At 37.2% G+C, this 24879-nt stretch overlaps 2 protein-coding genes across 2 annotated transcripts; both read left to right on the forward strand.

The window, feature by feature from the left end:
- The first annotated feature begins 14906 nt into the window (after nucleotides 1-14906).
- LOC120629533 lies at nucleotides 14907-17671 on the forward strand. Its single transcript, XM_039898489.1, has 3 exons — nucleotides 14907-14997; nucleotides 16129-16365; nucleotides 17508-17671. The coding sequence occupies exons 1-3, from the start codon at nucleotides 14913-14915 to the stop codon at nucleotides 17660-17662; spliced, it is 477 nt and encodes a 158-aa protein (XP_039754423.1). The 5' UTR covers nucleotides 14907-14912; the 3' UTR covers nucleotides 17663-17671.
- Nucleotides 17672-20853: 3182 nt separating this feature from the next.
- Nucleotides 20854-24446, forward strand: LOC120629485. Its single transcript, XM_039898425.1, has 3 exons — nucleotides 20854-20939; nucleotides 22395-22636; nucleotides 24178-24446. Exons 1-3 carry the CDS (start codon nucleotides 20854-20856, stop codon nucleotides 24444-24446), a joined length of 597 nt encoding a protein of 198 aa, XP_039754359.1.
- Nucleotides 24447-24879: the final 433 nt, after the last annotated feature.

The raw sequence follows: 24879 nt of genomic DNA on the forward strand, positions 1-24879 counted from the left end.
GCCTAATCAAAGAAGATTCTTAGGCATACATTTATCTTTTAAGAATGATTTTCAATAGGCAACTCATATAACCTGACTTGTTCTTGCCACAAGGTTTGGTATTTTGTGTTTGTATGATCATATTTTTCATTTTTCGAATGTATTAAAGGTTGGGTTTAGACGGCGCCTAACGTCGTTTGACATTAAATAGGAGTTAAAAGAATAAGCTAAATCATTAGGCATCCGGTTAAGGCGATTCTTAAATTAGTTAATAAGGGCATAAGCAGCGCATGATCTGATGTTTTGAAATGCGGAGCAGGTTTCTTCGAATAACTAATTAAGTAGATATTTATATTTATTTTGTTCCTCTGAAGTTATGACCCTTGCCGAAATCTCATCTAGTGTGTAGTAATAACTATTGATGGCTGATGCAGTCTAAGATGGCAGCAAGCCAACTCAGTCAGCCAAAGCAGTCTAAGTTGGCAGTATGGCAGTTCTTTTGTAGCCTACTCGTTGTCTCGCAGCCTCAATTAGGGGTGCTATTAAAATGGTGTGACACTGATCGACTAGATTATTTTGCTTTATACGATTTTTTTACTTGACACGATTTTTTTTTTCTCCACACGATTTTTCTACTTGTGATTTTTTACACTGCCAATTTCCTAACCTTTTTTTTTTTTTAATTAATACGACAATACGCATCACCATCTTGCCCCAAAGTAAGTGTAGCTTGTGTTATGGGTACTAAGATGACTGATATTTTTTTATGATTAATAGTCATAAAAAAATTTTAGAGTACATAATATACAGATAAACGTTGAAAAACATTCATATTCATCACACAAAAGTTTGTGGGAATCGAACCCACGGCCTTGGACTCAGAAAGCAGGATCGCTGCAAACTGCGCCAATCGGCCGTCAAATCGCAGCTAACTTACTCGTATATATCCCAATCCAACTACCTAACAAATCTTGAAACTTCTTATTAAGATATCAAAAATACGAATTTGTTTTTGTTTGTTTGTTACGCTTTCACCTCTAAATTCAACCAATCACCATTAAATATTGCATACATCTCATCACAGATACAAAAAGCGCGATACAAAAAAAGAAGAAAAAATTAAAAGATACAAAAATTTTCAAGAACGCGAAGCCGCGGACATATTAGGCTACTTTTTCATAAAACAACAATTGAAACACATTTACAGTTATGTTCGTTGTACGTATATGAGAAAAAAACGGAACTGCAATGTTTATGCAAATAAGTGAACATTTCAAATCTTGTTAGTGTGGGACTCTGGAATCCTGATCCGCGAGACCTTTGTAGACTGAAAGCCGGTGCCTACAAAAATATTTAAATGCGTTCAATTTATTTTACCTTAAAACAAATCAGAGTGAAAAACAAGACAACAAAGTATTTGGATTCATAGAACAAAATTGTGTTCGTAAAAGAACGTACTTTTTGTTAAATTTGTATTTATAATTTTACTATATGTTTATGTGGTGTACAATAAAAGTGTATTCATTCATTCATTCATTCATATAAGTTTCACTTTTCATATTTTTCTTCACTTAATAAAACGTCTACTACTAATGGATGTGAATACACAGCCATTCATACTGTTATAATTATTAATTTTACGAAAATTACTACAGCATTTTCCGCAAGTCGGCCTCAGTGCCGTCATGTGCAAGACGTGCAACGTGTTTATGTATATAATACCAAATAATGAAAGGAACTTTAAATTTGTCTAAATAATCCATATCCATAGCTTTACCTTTAATATCCCGTCGTAAGTAATTCTGTATATCTGTTACCGTTTTTTTCCTAAACCACAGAACTGTATTAGATAAAATTTGGTGAGGAGGTAGAATGCATCCTTGGAAAAAGGCAAAAGATACTTTTAGCTCGAAAAAAAAAACAGATTTGCAATAACCAAACAAACGCAAACAAACACGGAAACCAGCTAATATACAAATAGGTAAATGCTTATCGAATTATGAATAATTTTGTGAATTTATTACCTCAACCAACCAGCATTGCAGCAGCTTGGTGGGTCTAAGCTCTATATCCCACACTCCTATCAGAGACGAGGCATGTCTCCAACAATGTTGCTGGTTATTTGAGAGTTCTCGACGATGAGCCTCGCTCTTCACTCACGACACCGTGTATGTTTTACTGTCTCATTAAGGTTTTATATAGAGGTGTCGTCTCCTAGACTATTTGAATACAATCTAGTACACACGCAGCATAGATTGCGCGAATACCCAGATATCTCTATCAGATAGATATTGTTCTACATTATTATTATGGCCCTACCACCGTACTTTAACATTTATGGTGTTTCTTTATTGTCGTTTGCTTTTAGACTGCGTGTTTAATATGGTGCGGTGCACGGCCGATACGGTAGTAAACCTTTTTATTGATTTTATTATCTGTGATATATCTGCGATTTCCACTGTGTCGATTGTCTTAAAACATTCGAGAAATTATAAAATAAGAAATAGAACACTAGCCCTGCCCACATCTTTATCCGCTTGTATTATGCACGTGTAGGTAATTACAAATGCGAAAGCTCCTACGTGATTAGGTCAAAAATTTTCTTTATAGCTTATATTATTTATATTAGTAGGTTTTTAGGATACAAAGGTATTCTGTTTATTAGTCCAAGACAATGACAAATTTCATCATAGTCCATTAAAAAAATCCATCGCCATTATCGTTCCGATACAGGCACGGGTCTTCTCTCAGAATGAGAAAGGTTTCGGCGGTAGTCCACCACTCTAGTCAAATGTAGATTGGTAGACTCAAAACACCATACCATTATTGAGAACTCTCAGGTAGCCTCACGATGTATTTTTTTAAAAATAAAGCAAGCATAAAGCAAGCAAATATTTTATTGCTTAAAAAACACATAACTCCGAAAACATAGGGGGATAAAATCCCAGTCTTCGGCTTAGTTTGTTTGAAAGGGAGGCCGAAGTTTCATCCACTGGACCATAAACGTTTCTTGATACACTTCTAGAGCCAATGTCCGGAACTAAAAATCTATGAATTTTACAGTTTTATCGTACAGCAAGAAAGGACTCTTAAAAAATATTAAACTTATCACAGCATATACAATTTGACGCTCTTATAATATAGTCTTCAAGCAACAAATGACAGCTACAGAAAATAATGTTAAAGTTTTTTTTAATACTCACTATGTATTAAAAACTACTAAGAACTATAACCAGGCTAATTGTAAATAAATACTAGAACTGCGGTCTATACAGATCACAGCTATACTTTCAGCTTTTTTATGACTGTAATCATGTAGAAAAGGAGAATATTCCGTGCAACTATATAAGGACGACAAGCACGTAAGAATTGAACTTAATTTTAGTCGTAAGGGCCTGCCTCGTTGATCTCGTATAACGTCGATATTACGAAATGCGGGTTCGATTTCCGGGTCGATAAAAAATTACAAAGTATTCAGCTTTCTGTCAAGAAATTCGTAGCTCCACGTTAAGTGACGTGATGATAATAATATCGCCCTCCTATAAAAGGCACATTCAAGCATTGATTCGGGTTCAAATCCTGCCGATTACGAAGACGAAACATTATAAAGTCAATATAAACAAAAATGGATATAACCAATCGAGTGAGTTTCTTGCCAGCTTCTTCTCGGTAGAAGAAGCTGGCAAGAAACGTACCGGTGTTAGATTCACTGCAAACAGACAGAGTTGACGTTTCAAAAGCGTTTATAATATTTAGGCCTATTGGAATTTAATGAATTTTGAATTTGTATATACATTTTAAATTTATATCAGAAATCGTACCCATCTCGTGATCTGTAGTCAAATAGGCTTACCAGTATACCAAGTCAGTACCTATGACTACCTATGTACCTAAAATATGTTAGAATATTCAGAACATTCCAGTAATATCAATCACTGGAGTGCCAAAGTGTTTCGCCCCTAATTGCGGAAATACAATTCTATTGGTAGCACGATAAGCCACAATTCCTATTAGATTTGTATCCGAGCTCGCTGGACCGGCTTCGGCAGTCTTAGGCCCTGAGCACATCCCACTAATCCTACTGATTATAAACGTGAAAGTTTGTGAAGAAATACCGTCGTAAAGTCCTACAAACAGACCGTCTTGACGTTCCAAAAGTGCTTATAGTGTAATCCTTGATATACGTGTAATCAGTGTAAATAAATTTTCAATTTTAGAATTTTCAAGTATGAATATATGTAACTCTTTCACGCAAAATATGGAATAGAGATATATGATAACGTTTTTTCTTTATCCTAAGGAAATTCCAGGGATACCTCTAACAGAAGTTCCTCGGATACCTCTATGTCGAAGTTCTACAGAATAAAACTCCACTGTGTTATGGGAACGGTTTCAACCGCAACTGATATATCACCACATAAGCTACTTTGTACCCCAGAAAAAAAGTTTCCCGCGCAATTTGTAGAAACTGAACTTCACGTAGTTTAGCTATAGTTTGTTATAAGAAACTTCCTCGAAATTGGATTTATACTGGCTGTACCCCGCGGTGTTCTCCAAGATGAACATGACTTATTCACCGAAGTTGGCAGCTAGTGATACAGTTAGTCATCCATAATTGTCATTATTCATAGTCATCATTATAAACTCATTACCGGCCCACTACAGGGCATGGGTCTCTCCTTAGAATGAGACTGATTTTGGCATATTGAGCTTACCACCTACGCTATAGATTGATAAACACAGGACGACACTTTGTAGGACGTTGTTTCTTGCGTGCCCTAGCGCTCTGTTCGAAGTAACGCTCTGTTTATATGAGATGGTTTTCCACTTTCCATAACATAGCTCTTAGTCCTTCAATTATGACTTCAACAAAAAACTACATTTGGTAACTTAAAACCTACTACGAGGGTTCCAAACGTGCCAGCAAACTTATCCTGATTCTATTTTCCTATTATCATCATCTCACAAAAGTCACGAAATCGTCTGTATCCTGATGTTAGGAATACTTATTTCTTTCCTTTCTACGTTAAGCCATTACTAACATCAAACATGTGATAATAATACGGTAAGAAAGCTACAGCAACGTGTGGGACCTAAGCTTTTAACCATTATATCCTGAACTGATCTTTTTTTACATGTTGAACCCTCATTGGATACCAATGCATCCGGGGAGGTGCAATGTGTACGGTGTTCCAACTCATCGCCTGGTTGCTGTGCCACGGAAAGACTTTCGAACCAATCCGCGACCCAGCCAGGGGCGTCCGTTAAGGTGGACCCTTCTCTGGGGGCAACGGATTTCATGTCCCCTGACCTGACCTGACCTGTTCGGTAAGTTTGAGGATAATCATGATGCAGAAAAATCGATGGTTAAGTATCGAAGACCCAAAAAATTATTAAAGGACATATTTTGTTTGCTTATGCCCTTAGCTGAGATGCATAGACAATCGTCTATAAATAGTATATTTGCAAAATAATGCGGTTGAATAAACAAATGCGGCCCGCGGGCAGATGAGATAGTGCAGGTTGCTCCAGAAGTTGTTACTATGTTTCCTCGACTAACATTTTCATATATATATTTTCGTTACCTATTTTAAGAGGCCCTTCAGTAAGTAGTAAAGTCTGACAGAACTCTAGCTTATTTCTCCTGCCAAGAAACATTGCTGTGTTCTAGTCTAAAGGTATTGGTAGGGATGAAGGATTCCTCACGATGTTTTCCTTTACCAGACAACTAGCACCCCTGAGGTTTCTCCATTAAATTTTCAAAGCCATGTGAATTCTAAAGATCCGCATTTGAACAGCGTTGTGAACTACAGGCTAACCCGTTGTTATTCTGAAAGGAGACCTGTGCGTACATCATACGTATTTACTAGCTTCATAATATCAACTTATTGAATTGAACTTATTGAGAAGGGGTTAATGCCGGAAATCGTAATCCACCACGTTGGCCACTGGGTTTATAATAATGATATTGGGTTGAATCGAGTACCGTTAGTAGCACTACAACACCAATATCGACCTCCATCCTTAATCAGATATCAGCTGTTTACATTCAGCCGCTGGGAAATTTAAATGTAGCGATGTTGTCGGCCGCAACCTGCGGGTTAAGCGATGCGGTACGACACATTCCGATATGAGACGAGATTGAGATATTATGCTTTAACCGCTCTCGAGGAGTGTCCATAATATTTACCCGCCTATCAATCTTGCTATTTTGACATAACGTTAATGTATCACTTATTAATACACTTTTACTGTACATCGCAATTATGAATAACAAAACACAAACAAACAATCACTATTTCACTTAACACTTTCGGCCGGATTATAGGTTTTTTTTTCTTTATTGATCAAAATAAGGTTATTGCGCCATCTGTGGGCGAATTAAGAACCAGTAGGGAAACACTACAAATCTACAAAGAGAAATATAAAAGAAAGGTCATTACAAATAAAATTGGCTGCATATTCAAAACCGGACCCCTCGTTATAAATATTGTCGTAGTATATTTATAATTATTTTAACATTTAGTTTGGCAATACTCCCCAAAAAACAACAGTCAACGAATCATTTAAAATTCAATGCAATCTAAGCCAATAACGTCTTAAAGGGTAACCCAACGATATTTGCATCATGTACATACAAGCCGTTATCAGAAAAAATCCTAGACTAAAAAGGCAAAAATCTTCTGCTTTCAATTATTATTATTTACTCTAGAGACTTCCAAATACAAAATTTATTCCAAATAAATTCGAAAGTACTCTGTTAGATCTACATTTTCATAGTTTCAAGTTCTTTACATTTTCGCGGTTTTTTATCATATTGCGAAACTTGGTTTTTGTAGTTAACGACACTTTAGCTTTAGGACGGCAGATCTGGTTTTTAATATAATTATTCTTACTGTACACTTTCCTAGTTTTGATTTGAATGCAGTTTTTTTAGGCTTTTAAGTAAAACTATAAATATGCTAGTAAAGTAAGCTATAAATTAAGCTATATATTCTAAATGTATGTTTTTGTTCGCGGTGCTAGATTCGTCAAGTTTATGTCTGTGACGTTTATGCCTGATGGATCTTACAGCTTATAAGTACTCTCATGTCTCTGTTAATCGTTTTTTCTCCTAACTGACAACATAGTTTTGTATTCGCAAGTTGTGACAGTCTTTAAGTGGATCTACAATATTAGATTTATATGTTTTTTCATTTTTTGTTTAGTTTTTAAGAGTTGTAGCTATAAATATATAAACGAGTTTCCGGAAAACATCTCAACAAGCTGCACTTACTGCAAAAGCCAAAAAAAATATTAACTTTTATCAGAACAGTGATGGATGCCACAGCAGCACTGGGTCGCTCGCAGTCACTAAACTTTTTCCTAACATACCGAAATAATTATGTTTTATTTGTCGAAACTGTTAATCACTCGACCATCGAGGTTCCGTATTCCACACATAATATAATCTCGCTTATTCCAATGTAATTTGTACTTAGCATGACTTGGCAACTTCTTAAACACACCGTATTAATACTAATTTACAGAACTTTACTGATTGTGAAAGCTTATTAACCATAAAAGCAACAAAGGGGATCGAGTTAACAATGGTTTTGCTATTGCATCTGCAACTAAACAGAACAAACAGATATGGTCAGAAAACTGCAATAGAGTTAAAATCGCAGCTACAAAGTTATTATCAGTCTCAAAATTTAAGCGTCGATTCAAGCACGATTTAAAAATGATAAATTATTAACAATAAAATCTACACAAATTAATAATGCCCGTTAAACGGAATAGGAGTGAATTGGAGGGTGTACGCTGCTCAACACTCGTTTTTTTCTTTTATTCTACTTTACCGACCTTTGGGCAGAACGGAGAAATGTGGGACTAACCAAGACGTGTTTTTAAAATTCTGGTTAAATTGGCAACAAAAAACTAATGTGGTAACAGAGGAGCTAGTTAATTTTTTGACCAAAGAATCAGCTTGGCTGTTCAGCGCAGATATGCAGCCAGCGTTCTTGGCAAAATTCCACGCGGGCCTGACCTTCACAATAATTAGTTGATTTATAAGTTTCATAGTAACATTATAAATAAAAAAGAGAAAAAAAAATGTATGAAGAATTCTTATTTGCTTCAGGCTTTTCATTAGTTATTAATTATTATTAATAGTTGAAAAATGATTTTTTGGTTCGATTTGATATGATGATATAAAAGCGACCGATACCGTCGATTTAACTGGCTTTCCATGAACAGGAATTCCAAAAATTCATTTATATAGTAAGAAACGAAGACAATTTTATTGCGTTGTTTTCTGCTAAGTACACCTGCCGAAGTATCAAGAATCTATAAATTGTACTATCTATGCTCATGTCCGGAGATTCTTGACCCCCCCCCCCCCCCCATAGTCATAGTCATTTTATGTTAAAGAAAATCTTGAATCTAGAAACCCAAAAACTGGTCCAACTGAAACAACTTGGATGTCGCTACCTGACAACATCTAATTCGGTGACAACTAAAGTGTACAAAATTACTGGTACTTACGATCTTGGCCGAAGTTGGTAAATAGAATGCACCACATTCAAACAGCTGTGTTGAATGAATGAATGAATGAATACACTTTTATACACCAAGGAAAAAAAGTAGTTATAGAGATATAAATACATATCACAAGAGAGTACAATTTGGTGGCCTTATCGCTACATAGCGATTTCTTCCAGGCAACCAATGGCGTAAAAGGAAAAAACATAGAAAAGAGGTAGTATATATATATAAAAATAACTATAATATATATATATAAATATATTACATATAAATACAAATAAAATATATAACATAAATACCTATATAAATAGATAACAAATAACATCCTCAATTTATATGAAATACATAGATAATTAAAATGTGTTGGACTTCGAATCTCTGAACCATAGCTCATAAAATTGTAATTTATAATATATGGGTAAGAGATTGCCAATTTGTTACGTAGAGAACGTTATCTGTTAGTCAAACTATATCGATTGGAGTCATAGGGCGAGGCTCCTGAACATAAATCTCCATAAATCAAATATAAACGTCCAAGTGCTGATTGCTATCGATATAAGCCATTCAAATTGGTACGTGGATATTAAAGCGGTGCGATATGTATCCTACGGAGCCCTGCCTGGATTAGAGCTCAGAATGTCAACAGAATGCAGTAGCGATATTCATTAAAATCATATTATATAAATTCATGCATATTTTATGTTGTTACTCCGCTAACTATTTCTGCTAGGGATACGACAATCGTAATTTAAAGTTTAGTATAACAATGAGACCAATTGGCGCAGTGGGCAGCGACTCTACTTTCTGAGACCAAGGCCGTGGGTTCGATTCCCACAACTGGAAAGTGTTTCTGTGCTGAACATGAATATTTTCAGTGTCTGGGTGTTTCACTGTATTTTATAAGTATTGATGTATTTTATTTATAAAATTATTCATCAGTCATCTTAGTACCCATAACACAAGCTACGCTTACTTTGGGGCTCGATGACGATGTGTGCATTGTCGTAGTACTAGATTTTATTTAAAAATAATTTCATTGTAATTAATAACTGAAACTCATTTTTCATTCCCATGTAATTAAAATAAATGTCAAGAATTCAATTTGTTAAACCTTTGTCACAATATATTGGTTATATTGGTGGAAAATTATTGATCGCAGATTTTTTTTATATCAATGGATAGTGCGTTATCATCGGGATTATAAAAGTGTAGTTTACTTACTCACAAAATATTTCTGCTCGGGTCACAAACGCTACCTGTACATACTCGTATATCAATTGATTAAATGATGTAGGTTTAAGTTAATATAAATTATCGACTTATTTACTCAAAGTACTCTTATTTATCCACATCGAGCGTGTTCCATTCCGCCACTGCATCTCGTCTAATCTCGAACGTGGTCGACCGAAACAATGCTGTTATAAGATGCCCCTAATCCCTACATCGTCCAATAGCCGCAACAATGGCGTCGATAACCGTCTCACCCCATTAGAGAGGCACGAGGCACTGCAATTTATTAGCAAACCATTTTGTAATATAAATAATGAATTAGTCGTAATTTATACTTGAAAGTACGTAATATATCTTCCACTTAAGCTCCAACACTCACTGAGTGACAACGCACAACTTAAACCGGTTATTCTACGGTCGCAGGTGAGCATTAATAAATTAAATCATTTATTTTTTAGCTTCAGCTTAATTTTTTTTTTTCAAAATTAAGCTGAAATTTTTATAGTTGCTATGACGTATGAGGACTGTTAATTGTTGGCCAAGCAGACTGCTTTACTCGAAAAAATGCAGATTTGAATCCCTCTGGTTCTAAAAGTTTAATTGGGATCTTAAAATTAAATATTTCCTCCAAGTGACAAATACTTCAGTGAAAGAAAGAAAAATAGCAATAAATCATCTTTGGTTTTAAGAGTTTAACTGAAACGCCTTTGAAAGTAGATTCCTCTTAGGTGGTGTTTGGAACAAAGATGTGGATTTTGGGGAATTTCAAAATCGGTAGGGACGCTATTACTGCGACAGTGGGTGCTTGTTAGAATCCCACAGGTACTGAAAATTTGTTCTGCGTTTTAAAATCAAAATTTAGAACCTGCAAAATATGCAACAACATTATAGAGACGATATTAAATACACCGTTCCGCCCCGAGTTATAAATTTTGCAAACCTAAAATGATAACCGCAATGTAACCTTATAAAGTGGTTGTCAATATGGTAGCAGGCACAATACGCTGGGAATGGTCGGTTGTTTGTAATTGGCGCCACTATATCCGACATTGCCACGATAAGCCGTTGATGTATTATTTTGTCGCACAATTAGTGCACACGATACCACTTTAAGGATATACGGATTTCTAAACTGGCTTTTATGGTTTAGTAACAACTAACAACTAATTTGGCCTTTGCCATTCCCCTGGGCGTAGAGTCCTATCCTTAGGGGTAAGAGAACAGAATTAAGGGCATACAGAATCCTCATTCAGTCGTTTTTGTATGCAATGCATTGAGTCCAGAAATAGTAAAAACTTTTTCTCATTTTATGGTAAACTTTTAGAACATTCTTCTTCTTCTTCTTTGAGTCCTCCAACAGCTGGTGGTGCATAGGGCTGACTACTTTTTCCATCCAGACCTATCCCGAGCTGCAGACTTAATCGTGTTAAGTAACCAAGATAAGTTTGAAGCCTATACTTCCGCTCCCAGAGACCACTTCCATGTTGCCTTTGGCCTTCCACGTCTTCGATTGCCTCTTCCAGGCTGCCATTAAAATTCTTCTTGTTGGACACCGGATGTTCGGCGGCGTAAAACGTGACCTATCCAGTTCCATTTTCTACACTGTATTTAATCAAGGATAGGGTTCAAATTAGCAAGGGCCCAGAGATCTGAATTGGAAATTGTTTCAAGCCAAAAGATAATAAAACTGTTACGCAGGCACTTGTTAATGTAGACTTGCAACTTATTGACCAGTTTGGCAGAGTACTTCAAAGTTTCGCAGCCATATAGTAGTAGTAGTTTAGAACATTAGAAGTAAAATAATTACTTTCAACTGCTAAATGGTATGGAGTGACTAACCGTTTGTTCGAGAAACAAATCTAAAATTCTTCTTTTATTTTTACTTTTATATGCTTTAGCTTGCTTTTTGGAGTCGAGTATTGTTATATAATTTATTTTCCCGCCCGGAAAAATTCTCAATGTCACGTGATATGAAAAATTCTAAACCAACGAAGCAGCTGGTATCCGCTAGTAAAATATATAATATTTTCTTATCTGTGCCTCGTAGTCATAAAAACATAATTTATCTTGGATTTCAAATTAAGTCATTATCATAGTTTTCATTGAACATAATATATCCAGGCTTGACAAATAGTTAATGCGCTTAGATCAAAGTACCCGCATGCGATGTTAAATCGGTTAACCGCACCGATTTTCCTGTCAGCCACTTGTCAATATTAATCCCAACGGCTAAAGGTGGACGCTATAACGCACGCTCAAAGAATTATACCCAACATAGTGTTATATTTAGCAATAATTCATAAGCTGCGCGTGTTTATCACCAATTAAAATTGCAAAAGTGTAACCAATCCTAAAATATATCAGTAAAACATAGTAGATCTTTTTCTGACAGCGCTCGTGCGGGTAAGTACTACGGCCATGCTTATTTCTGCCGCAAAGCAACATTGTTGCAGTGCTGTGTTCCGGTCTGAAGGGCGTGATTGCCTGTGTAGTTACAGGCACATGAGGCTTGACAGTCGCTGGAAGCTTCTAAATACAAGCGGCCTAGAACCGTGGAATTTGAAACTCCCTACAAAAGACCTATATCTGGCAGTGAACGTTAATCGGTTGAAGAGATGATAAGGCTACCCTAAGGCTACCTATACTTACCCATACCTACGCCTCAGGTACACCGGGCGACACGTTCCACATGCCCTGTGGGCTGTATAGTGTTGCTCTAAAATCTACATCTGCCCTTAGCGTCAGGTTGGCCTGCCATAAAAAAGTACTGGTCTATAATTAAAACCTCGGAATTCTTTATTAATCTTCTTTAACGGAAGTTGTGTCGAAAAAAACATGAGAAGTACACATGTAATTTTCAGTCGTCAGTTTAAGGCAAGGAATCAGCTTATTATCAATCAAGACTATCATACATAGTAGATATAGTTTATGAGTAAGTTATCCATAATCATCATATCAACCGATAGACGTTCACTGTTGGACATGGATATTTTGTTAGTAGTTCCAAATTACACGGTTTTGTTTCTGTCCAAGGGTTCCCTGCGACGCGTTTGATGTCGTCTGTCCACCTTGTTGAGAGTCGACAAACGCTGCGCTTACCAAGCGGGGTCACCATTCCAGCCCCTTGGGACCCTAACTTCCATCGGTTCTCCGAGCTATTTGCCCCGCACACTGCCACTTTATCTCCCCGGCTCTTTGAGCTACTCAAAGTCGGTAACTCTGGTTCTTCTACGGATAGATGCTCATGGATGCTCATTCCCGATTTGATCTCGTAGAGATACTCAAAACAAAGCTCTCTGCATCGCCCGCTGAATGGCCTTGAGCTTTTGTATGAGATCCATAGTTAGTGACAACGTTTCGCTTGATCGTGTTGGTTTATAATTCGGTGCTATCTCTCGTCCCGTCATGAGCTAATTAAGGAATGTCTTTGTTTGAAGTGCGAACCGACCGCAAATGGTTGCTATTGTTAATTGCTATCGGAATCACCTTCACCGCATTGTCTTGGCTAAATGTTAACATGCGGAATGACGATAAAAGCTAGTATTTAGGTTGACCATTGTAAGTACTGTAGCATGAACGAAACTGTCTATGTTTGTAATCATTTCACTAACAATACCTAGATATGTAAGGAAAACTTACTGCAGGCCAACGCGTTCGATCTCTTAAGAGAATATAGATGGTAAGATGTTTTCGTAGTAGTAAAGATTTTTGAGACAGAGCTCGTCCATAGAAATATGCTTATTTCTGCAGCATTGTTGCAATGCTGTGTTTTCTGTGTTGCTGTGTTGTATTACAGGTACAACGGGCTTAACACCAACGCCTCAGGTTGATGGACACAGGGCGGTTTAGGGGTTTAGGGGTAAAGCTTTTGACGTGACAATGTCTTATACTTCGATGGAGCCGGCTGCACGCACGAAAAAACAAGACGCATGCGGCGTTACTCGCTCGCTCTGAGGCGTTCCATTCAAGGCTTGAAGTGCAAGCGAGAGCGCGGAACGAGCGACAAAGAGGCACAGTCGGCCTCCGCGTTCGACATCTGTCTCTCTCCTACTTGAGTGAGCGATGCGTGGACAGCTTCTATACAATAATACATTTATTTACATGTTTTCGGCAAGGATGAAGTGCAGTGAAAAGTGAATGTGGTGTCAATTGTTTATAGCAACGATTATATCTATCAAACAAATAAAATTAAAATTTTCTTTTGTAAAATGCAACCATTCCATCAGTATTTTCTTACGACGTTGTCACGTTCAACTATCGTCAGTAAGCCGACTTTACAGACAACCAATTTTTTTTGTGACAGAGCTCGTCCGGTGAAGTACTATCGCGGTGCTTATTTCTGCCGCCAAGCAGCATTGTTCCAATGCTGTGTTTTTGATCTGAAAAGCGTGGTTGCCGGTGTAGTTATAGGCACAAGAGTCCTCAATACGCCTCAGGCTTATGGTCACAGGGCGGCCTGTAGGACGTGCTCCTTGCACGTCCTACAATTATTTTTGATAATAAAAAGTAAAAGTGCTGTCAGTTGAATTGTAACAAGCAAGCAAGCACTGAATAACTATTCCAACATTATGCCACGTTTATTAATAGGAGAGTTCGGCAGGGTGATTAAGTATCTCACGACAGGCTTGCGACAGGCGTGCAATCTATGCTGGCAAACGTCACTTTTGTTTTTTTTTTGTATGCAAAAGTGACTTAAGCAATGAGCGCGAGATTTACGCCGGTCCAAGCCTGCTGTGAGTTACGCAATCATCCTGCGGGCCTGACTAAATAACTAATAAGAAAATTAGAAATTCCCTTTTTTTTTTGACGCTTGGAAATGTGTTTAGGCATGCCTGCTCGAGGCTGCGCAGCCAGAACTGTGCAGCCTCCAGAAGGGTATGTGGGACTCGCTCGCTAGTGAAGAATCAGCCAGAAGACCCACTAAAACCCAGCAGAGCCGCCTGCGCCCAAGTTGGGGCACCAAAGGATCGCGGCCGCATGCGACTTTGACGCGCCAGGATTCGAACCTAGGTCATCGCACTGAAATTCGCAGCTCTCACACCTACGCCATGGAGTTTGTCAATATCTGACTTTACTTTATCGCCAACTAATTGCTCCTTAAAAGTTCAGTTTTAACAATCTTCTCAGTTAATTGGTTTATACCACGTAGCCATTATCCAGTTTGTGCGATACCAGATATGTGGAGAGTTGCTTTGGGCAATTTTGTACTATATATTTTACATAATGCATCATATAGTGAGGCGTATCTTGTGGGAGCTGGGTGTAAGTGCTGGAATATGTTGCTGATATAAGTTGTTGATACAAAGCGTTGACGTCATTTGTGTGTAAATAACAGAGCTTAAGAATACGAAAGCTGTTCATCCGAAATGTATATGATCGGTCTACTAACACTCTGAATGTATTTAATATATTGCTGATTTTATTGTGCAAAAATCTCTAAACTAAATTGACAGACCGGTATAGAATAGATAGTACCATTTTAGCACCTGTCAATTTTGTTTGTTTTATAGAATTTTGAAAACAAAATTTAGAATTTATTTATTTCAGGCAGGCAAGTATGTATGTTTGTAATAACTCTATCACCGATTCGGAATTGAATATAGATATATATTAGTTAAAGTAAAAGATGTTACATTATAAATCGTAACAGGTACACAAAGTTACTAATTTAAAAAAAAACACATAAGTCAGCGGTTGCTCTTTTTTTTTAACACCATTTTACAAATTATAATCATATTTCTATTTGCCGATGAAATCGCAGCGAACTTGTCCTTAATAAATTCATCTATGGTATAGTAACCTTACTTTTAGTTAAGTAATCAAAATATCACTTGCTTCAACGGTGAAGAAAAACATCAGGGTTAAACCTGCATGCCTAGAGTTCTCCATAATGTTCTCAAAGGCGTTAGGATTCCACCAATCCGCACTGGGCCAGTGTGGTGGGCGGCCTTAACCCTTCTCCTTTTGGTCGGAGACCAATGGGACTTGTAATGGTCTGGTAAGGGGTTGATGTGACGATGAAGATGACGATGACAGTAACCTCGCGGTAGCAGTGATAGCCTAGGGGTCAGAGCTTCAGTTTTCCTTTCGGGGAGACCGAGTTCGAACCTAGGCACTATAGTGCGTTTTTTTTATTTAAGAATTTTAAAATGTGACTTGCATTAACGGTGAAGGAAAACATCGTGAGGGAACCTGCATGTCTGAAAATTCTCCATAAAATTCTCCTCAATCTGAGAGGAGATCCGTGCACTGTAGTGGACCGGCAATCGGTTTATCATGATGTTGATGAGAGTTACCTCGATGTATTAAATGTGTTTTGCCAACAGAATTTTGGCACCAATCTCTAAGCTACGAGTATTAATAAAAAATTTCAAAATAACACTGTTCTTCCAGTTAATGTACGCTTCGCACAAATGCTCCAAACGGATACCAAATACAAGGTCCTAAGAGAAGAAATGATTAAAGCGAACACTCGTAATTTGGCCTACCACTGCCGTGCCGACAAAAGTGATTGCGATGCGGCTCTCGCGAAAATGCGGTACAAAGCCAGTAAACACTTCTACGCTTTGTCTAAGGCTGTAGTCGACTACGTGAAGAACAGAAGACAAGCACGTCCTACAGGCTATGTTGGTGAGTTATGTATCTCTTTATACAAATAATAAGGCGGATTTTTATTTTGTTTGCTAGTTTAGAAGACTGCAACTGGTTAGATTAAATAATCTCGACCTTTAAAATATTTTAAGTTGTTACCGAGTTCTTGTAGTATGTACTGTGTAGTACTTTAGTGCGAAATACGGTCAAAGAGCCCTGCAATGATTTAGAAAGTTGATGGGCGTAACTTATGTCCTAAACGGGTATACCTTTTTGTGCTACCGTTTAAGACCTTGGCTTATATTATATTATATGGCATATATATTTAGATCAGGATTTGTCTTGGTCCACACATATAAAAGAAATAAGTAGACGTATGTTTGCGACCATGGGCTCTCTGCGACGCCTAAGATCTATTCTACCAATCCCGACTAAAGTTATGTTGGCACATTCCCTCCTTCTATCTACTTTGACTATGCGGACGCAAGGTATCTTAATTTGACTGAGGACCAGCTAAACAAACTTGAGCGTCTCCAAAATCTTGCTATTCGGTTAATATTTGGCCTACGCAAGTATGACCACGTATCTGAATTTCCTGCTGCTTTAAGATCATGTCGTATGCTGACACTTTACATGCCTTTTCACAAGACGAAGTTCTATAAACTCAAATGTACATGAGGCAAAATCGCTTGAAACTTATGTATTTGTATTTAGCTATTTGAATGTAGGTTTATAATAATTTTACACCACCTGTCCGCTTTCGCTCATCTTGTCCTAATCCAAAGGTTGCCTGGCAGAGATCGCTACTAATCGATAAGGCCGCCTTTTGTATTCTACTTCTGTCTTTGTATTTCTATTGTTTTTTTTTTCCTAACTTCATTTTGGTGTACAAATAAAGAGTTAAATAAATAAATAAATAAAAGAGACTCCAAGCCTATACGCCTCTGGCAACAAATCTTCTACATATCATCTTCTTCTACACAATTTTCTCGGCTAACTATAGTACAGTTTCAGTTTTACACGTGTAGTAAATCGAATATCAGTATTATAAAAATGAAATACTCATTTAATATCATAAAAATTCATACATCATCTTAAAATATCAAATTGATCGCCTCTCCTATAGATGCTTCACATCAAAATAAAAAAAATATGTATCTAATTTCTACGATCTTCCATAGGTACGGCGACCTTCTGCCAGGACAACATATGCGTGCCCGACACCGATCCGCCCATCGTGTATGGAGGCTGCTACACCCTCATCTCGTGCGGCGGGAACCAGACCTGGCATCTGGACCCCGTGGTCTACAAGAAGAGGAAAAACAAATATTACTGACCATGAAAACTGTTGCTTTTTATTTCAACCCCATCCGTTACGACAATAACATACCGCCCCACTGTTCGGAATTCTGTGCGCTCCACAATACGACTTATTATATTGATATTGTTGACGTTTTATATCAAAATTATTTTTACTGGGCAGCGCGACCCTGCTATCTGAGTTCAAGGCCGTGGGTTTCATTCCCACTACTGGAAAATGATTGTGTGATGAGCATGAATGTTTTGCAGTGTCTGTGTGTTTATATGTACATTCTAAGTATTTATGTATATTATTCATAAAAATATTCATCAGTCATCTTAGTACCCATAACAAAGCAATGCTTGCTTTGGGGCTAGATGCCTATGTTTATGCCAATTGGAAAATGTTTGTGTGGTGAACATCAATGTTTTTCAGTGTCTGGGTGTTTATCAGTATATTATAAGTATTTATGTATCATCATTCCCATCAACCCATTACCGACCCACTACAGAGCACGGGTTAAGGTCCACCACGCTGACCCAGTAATGCGGATTGGTCAACTCCATACACCTTTGAGTACATTATGTAGAACTCTCAGGCATGCAGGTTTCCTCACGATGTTTTCCTTTACCGTTGACGCAAGTGATATTTTAATTACTTAAAATGCACATAAATTAGAAAAGTTAGAGGTGCGTGCTGGGATTCGAATTCGGCCCCCCGAAAGAGAAGTTGAGCTCCTGCCCAATTCGCTATCACCACTTCATTCATGTATATTATTCATAAAAATATCCATAAGTCATTTTAGTACTAATAACACAAGCTACGCTTACTTTGGGGCTAGATGGCGATGTGTGTATTGTTGATGTTATTTTTTTTATTTTAATTATAGTCCTTCTGTTAAAAACGTCAAAGTCATGTTATTTTAAAATAGTAAGTCCGCTACAATACCTATAGCGCGATGAAGAGAAGTATGGAGTACTAGTTTAGTAGATCCAGGTAGATAGAGATATAGATAGATATTATAAAAATACCGATTAAGTTTTTTTATAATTCCTCCATAAGTTAGTCCAAGACTGCAATCAAACCAAGCAATAAGTGATGACGTCGAACCGAACCGAACCGAACGAAGAAAAATTATTTGCTTACCATTTAAATAGTAAGCAAATAATTTTTCTCTTCAAAAAGTACACAAACTTAATGCAATTTGCAAGACACAACTAACATAAAGAATTACATTCAACTTAATTAATTGAAACAACCGGTAACAGATGAAAAACTTTAATTTAAAGGCTTGTACTGCTTGCTGGAGTTTTTACAGATAATTAAACAAAAAAAACACGTTTAACGTGTAAATGGAAACAATATAACACTTATTTGCCACCAAGTCGCTAATTACAATATCAGGAGGTAATGTTATGCCAAAACATCTGTACTTTAGACAGTGACAACTAGCAATTCGTACATTATTAATTATTGCTAATAAAATCGCCTCTAGCTAGAGGCGATTGTGTTCACACTAGTATAGGACCAGTTTTTAATTCAACTTGCCTCTTTAGACCGCGAACACAACCTTTGGAATCGATGGCATGCCAATTATTGATTTTACATTAGGTAGGTAGCTTATGTAACTATAACTTAATAATCTCATCTTATAATACTAAGGATAACATGTATGACATATTGTGAGGAGGTTCCTCACTCTGGAGCCCTGACCACCGGTTGCTTGGGCATTCAAAAGCCCCGCAAGCGGAGGGTGGAAGTTTTTTTTTTTTTATAAATTTTTAATAGTGTTTTTTAATTTATTTTTAAGCATTGTTAATAATTAAAAAAAAAAAAGAAGAAGAATAAATAACATGTATAATAAAAAAGCTTGGGTATGAATTGCTCTAACTTCATAGCTAAACATTAGCTCGACTGTGAGATGGAGATAACAAAAAATTGGTAAGTTTGTTGTGGGTTCTTCTTAGACCAGGGCGCGTTTGAAACCCTCCTAGCTTTTGTTTTAAGTTCACGAATGCAGTTATCACCATCACCTAAAATTAGTGCTAACATGTTAAATGTCTGACCATTCATAAGTGCCTGTGATAAGGTCTACATGAATAAAACATTTTTGTTTTTTTTTTTTAATTTTTACAACAAAAACAATAGAATTAATTTAACGCAGACTCCACGTATCAGATTTCAAAAGTATATACATATTCCGATTTATAGTTCGTACCTCTTTATACTCGCAGAATCACCGCTGTCAATATATAGGTAGTTGCGCTATTTAACGATAGTTCAATGGATATTCTTGAAGCTAAATTTAATATCACCCCACGACCTATAATACATAGAAGATTTTACACATATGTTAACTAAACCTAACCGAATAGGAACAAAAATAAATTTAAGAGCTTTATATAAAACTAGCGGTCCCTCGCGACTTCGTCCGCGTTTATACAAGCCAACCTTAAAAGACAGATATGCTGTCCTGACCTTTTTTTAGGACTTTTAAAGGGGAACAACTTTGTCATACATGATGTTATCGAAACTTTAACCGATTACGCAGAGCACGCCGGGGAAGCTTTCAAAAAGGAAAAAACCCCGATTTTGAAACTTCCTTCATTGGTGCTATGCTACTATTGGTCTTAGCGTGATGATAGTCTATAGCATTTATCTTTAAATAGGTTATCAAACACTGAAAAAAAAATTTCAAATCGGACCTAGTAGTAGTTCCTGAGATAATCGCGTTCAAGTAAACAAACAAACAAACACTTAAGCTTTACATATTAGCCCAAAATATCAAATATCTATCGCAGTAAGGAGCCTTAGATTAGGCACGACTTTATCTAGATTTCAATACTTTTTAGAGATAAACAAGCAGCTCCATCGAGACTTGGCTAGTTTTTTATAGAATGTTTTTGGTGGGATTTAATTTTCATGACGCGCTTAAGTAAGTGTAAATTCAACAAACGAACCGAGGAGCAGAAGAGTGAGACATGCTACTACATAGCAAAGGAACCATTCATTAATCTATTAGGTATTCGCATGTTTCTTGCGCCAATTTATGTAACAGTCACCGTATAAACGACAAAACAATTTAAAAAACGTGAACACCTGTTGCATTGTCCGGAAACAATGCACTTTCATAATGACGGAGAGAAGATATATAGCTTACAATTTCATAGGATCAATCAGATCTTGATTCGGTCCGTGAAATGCGTGATCGGGAGCAGTAGGCGAAAATGCAGTGCATTGTATATTTTATTGCGTTAATTTTAATTTGTGGGCGTGTTACATCAGAAATACGGGGAAGTGTGATGATGAACAAGTAAGTTTGTACTTTATTGCCACTTCTTTAAAATATAATTTTAAATGACAGCAGATCAGAATACATTTACATCACCCTTCCTCTTCCGGCGGAGCAAAGGGCGGCGGCATGCTCTGTTATATTACTGTCATCACGACTGGAATCACAAACTCGTCTAACCAGCCTAGTGATTATGAGCAAACTCTTTGTTCAGCAGTGGTCATATTTATTTATTTATTGAAATAGCCTATAACAGCTATAGGCTATTTCAATAAATAAATAAATATACTAAGACAAAACCCACATCGCCATCAAGCCCCAAAGTAAGCGTAGCTTGTGGGTACTAAGATAGCTGATTATTATATATTTTTTATGAATATAATACACGTAAATACTTATAATATACAGATAAACACCCAGATACTGATAAACATTCATGCTCATTCCACAATCATTCTCCAGTTTTGGGAATCGAAGCCACGGCATTGGACTCTGAAAGCAGGGTCGCTGTCCAATGCGGCAACCGGTTGGCAAATTAATACTCTAATACTGAGCATAACATGCCTCTTCTATCATAAAAGAGTTAGATCTAAAGCCTAACTCTTGGCTTGTATTCACTAAGATTCACCGACACCTCTCCTATATGGGTTTGGGTTATCGAGACAATGACAAGAAGGCAAAATGTATCAATGTTCCGAAATCGGGCACCCATCCATTAATCGATTAAGATCACTGTTATTTCACCAGCACAAATGACTGTACTATTATACACGTTTATCGTTTGTTTTTTATTAGTAAAACGTTTTCTGAACTTTGCTTATATTTTTGCCATTTTGGAAATAACAAGGTATCATTCACTGAATACATTCTTTTTATTATGTAATCCATTTATTATGTAAGTAGAAATCGGTTTCCAGAAAGGTTTATTCGTTAATTTTGAAGAATGCAGAATTTATATATTTACTAGCGTACCCAGCCCGCTTCGCCGCGCTAGATTTTGCTTTATTTTATTTAAAAGATAAACTTAAATCATTAAATTTTTTATTTAAGTCTCATAATATATTAAATCATTTATTTCTCTCCGTATTCATTCTCTTCTATTCTCTTCTCGAGCGGGTGAAGATCATTATCCACACCCATGTACACCCAACAATAGAATATCATCATAATAAATAGATGCTGTATTTGACAGTTCAAAAATAGGAGTGCTCCGATCGTCACCAAACTTTACACGATTACTCGCCAGGTCAATCCGGAGATTCCCTGAAAGTTTCATTGAAATCGGTCCAGCCGTTTCGGAGCCTATACATACATACCCACACACTTTCTCTTTTATATATATAGATATTAAATCTCTTTTTTTTGATAGCTTGTAAAGATGATTTAATAGATTCGATAACCGAACTAAATAATCCAGTTTGTTTGGGACTGCTTTCTCTTTACATATACAATAAAGAAAATACTATTTTTTTCTAGATTAACAAAAGTAAAACCGGTCGGAGGTAACCTAGGCAACAGATTCGTACCATTAACAGAGGTACCACCCCCACGCGTACCACATTACCGGTCCGGAAGAAGGCATTTAGAAGACGAGTGCAGCCAGAGACCGCCGCCACGGGAGGTCTTCGAAGGCAGCAAGGTTGACATACAAGGGGATTACTACGACGAAAGAGTTAGAAAGACTGTTGCCACTGTGATTATACCAGATCACATTGACTGTAAGTGGGTTTTTTTTTTCACCTCCTCCTCCTTAGTCGTTCACTCTTCACACACACCTTTCACATTGGTCGTGGTTGACGATGGTACATTTTCTTTAGCAGCCCCCGCGATGCTCCTCCACTTGTTACGATCTTCAGCGTTTCTGGAACACTGGACTATGGAGGTGTGTGTTGTAGCTTTAATTAAGTCTGTCCAACGCGTGGGTGATCGACCGCGTGGACACTTTCCCCTGGACAACAAGTAGTTCCATGGAGTGCTTATTCCTAGTTATGTGTCCAAAGAACTTGAGGATTCGTATCTGCACACACATTTTACTTTTTTTTCACGTTCATGGGAATTCCATCACAGAGCTCGATTGACGGCAGATCAGAATACAGTAGTCGCCACCACTCCTCTTCCCCCGGGTGTCGTACGAGACGACTAAGCAGTGGCGTGCATTGGGTTCCTTACCGGGGTATGCATACTGCAGGAAAATTGAATATAACGGCTAAAATTCTCCTCCTATACGGGTTATATATCAATTTTAGGGTATGCAGTGCTTTTTGTGCATGTATGAAGTGCACGCCACTGCGACAAGGGACAAAACTTAGAGGGGCAAAAGCGTCCTCTAAGTATCTGCTACTAAGTGTAGTGTAAGTAATTTTTGTTTTAGCTAGGTATTTAGTCATAGGATAGATATTTAATTAAGTTAGCCCTTGACTACAATCTCACCTGGTGGTAAGTGATGATGCAGTCTTAATTGACCAACCTATAGGATAAGCTATATTAGGGAGTATGGCAGTTATATTTAACCTATTCTCCTAATCGGCACGTCTTTTTCGGTAGGGCCAAACTACTTGACTACCCACAGCTGAAACCTCCCACCAGACCAGACCAGAGAATATTCAGAAATTATAAATTACTAAATTGCCGGGAATCGAACCCGAGACCTCCCACTTAAATTCACAGCGCTCACCGTTGCGCCAGGGAGATCGTTAAATCGTCGTCGTCTGTGTTGTATTAGCTATTGATGATCGTTATTACCATATCAAACGATTGACTGCGAGTGTTTTAGGAAGTTCCGAAATTTACGGTCCTAGGTTGCTTTTGCCAGTGACTCCAAGCGACTCAATTGCACTGCTTTTGCTGTGCACCTCTTTGCTGTGATTACCGGTGCGGGGTTGCCATTCGAGCACCTTGGAACCCCAACGTCAATCAGTTCTCCGAGCTATGTACCCCACCGAGCCATTGTTACTTCAGCTTCGCGTCTCGTTTTACTATGTCGGTTACTCTAGCAGCAGAGAGAACTAGAGTTCAAATAATCATTATTGTTATCATCGACCCATTTCCACTATATAGCAAGGATCTCTTCTCAGAATGAGAATTGCGGATTGGTAGACTTCACACTTCTTACCAATATTATGGAAATCTTACAGGTTTCCTCACAGTGTTTTCTTTCATCATTAAGAATGATATCTAATTGCTCTTGAATGCCTTGATCATCAGTCCCTAAAAAACTACAAAATAATAATTTAAATTAAAGCAATTTTTCTCCCCACAGTCAAACATTTTCAAGTGACGACTCAAGTCCCATACCTAACCTTGGGCCCCATAGAAGCCATTGGCTACCATCCAAGCACACTGAAGAGCGAACACCCAAGCGAATGCGAGAAGATTTACCAGGACCACATAGAAGACTTGTATTCTGATGAAACAACCGATTATTCCGAGGAGTCTTTGGAAATGGCCAAAATGCCAATGGACCCTGTGGATGAAGTGAGGAAGGAAATACAAGATCACTTGGAAGACATGTACTACATGGATAAATAATTCCATATTTTATTTTGTTACTTTTTATACTTTTACGTATTTTTTTTATAAATTAATTGATTATATAAATAAAATTACTTATTGAAAATCATTTATTTCAAAAGGATTTCTTGTGTTGTCATCAAAGTCGCTTCACCTCTGGAACGCCTATTCCAAAAGATTCCTTCACTGCTCTTTATGATTTGCGCTCGTTTTCTGACTTCGTAAACCAAAACATTTTGCATCTTTATTGACCGCTCCATTCCTCAAATCTTTGGCCTAACGATACATCTACATTTCTATGTCTATCTTGAGATTTTGATGCTCAATCATTCATGCGCTGCACATGTCCACTGTCTGCTCCATTTTAATCTTGCAATTTTGATGGATTTTTGAAGATTTTAAAGCACTTAAAGTTCGTTTCTTTGCACTTCTCGGTACAATCCTGTTAACA

Source organism: Pararge aegeria, chromosome 14 (assembly GCF_905163445.1).
Source record: "Pararge aegeria chromosome 14, ilParAegt1.1, whole genome shotgun sequence".
Lineage (NCBI taxonomy): Eukaryota > Metazoa > Arthropoda > Insecta > Lepidoptera > Nymphalidae > Pararge > Pararge aegeria.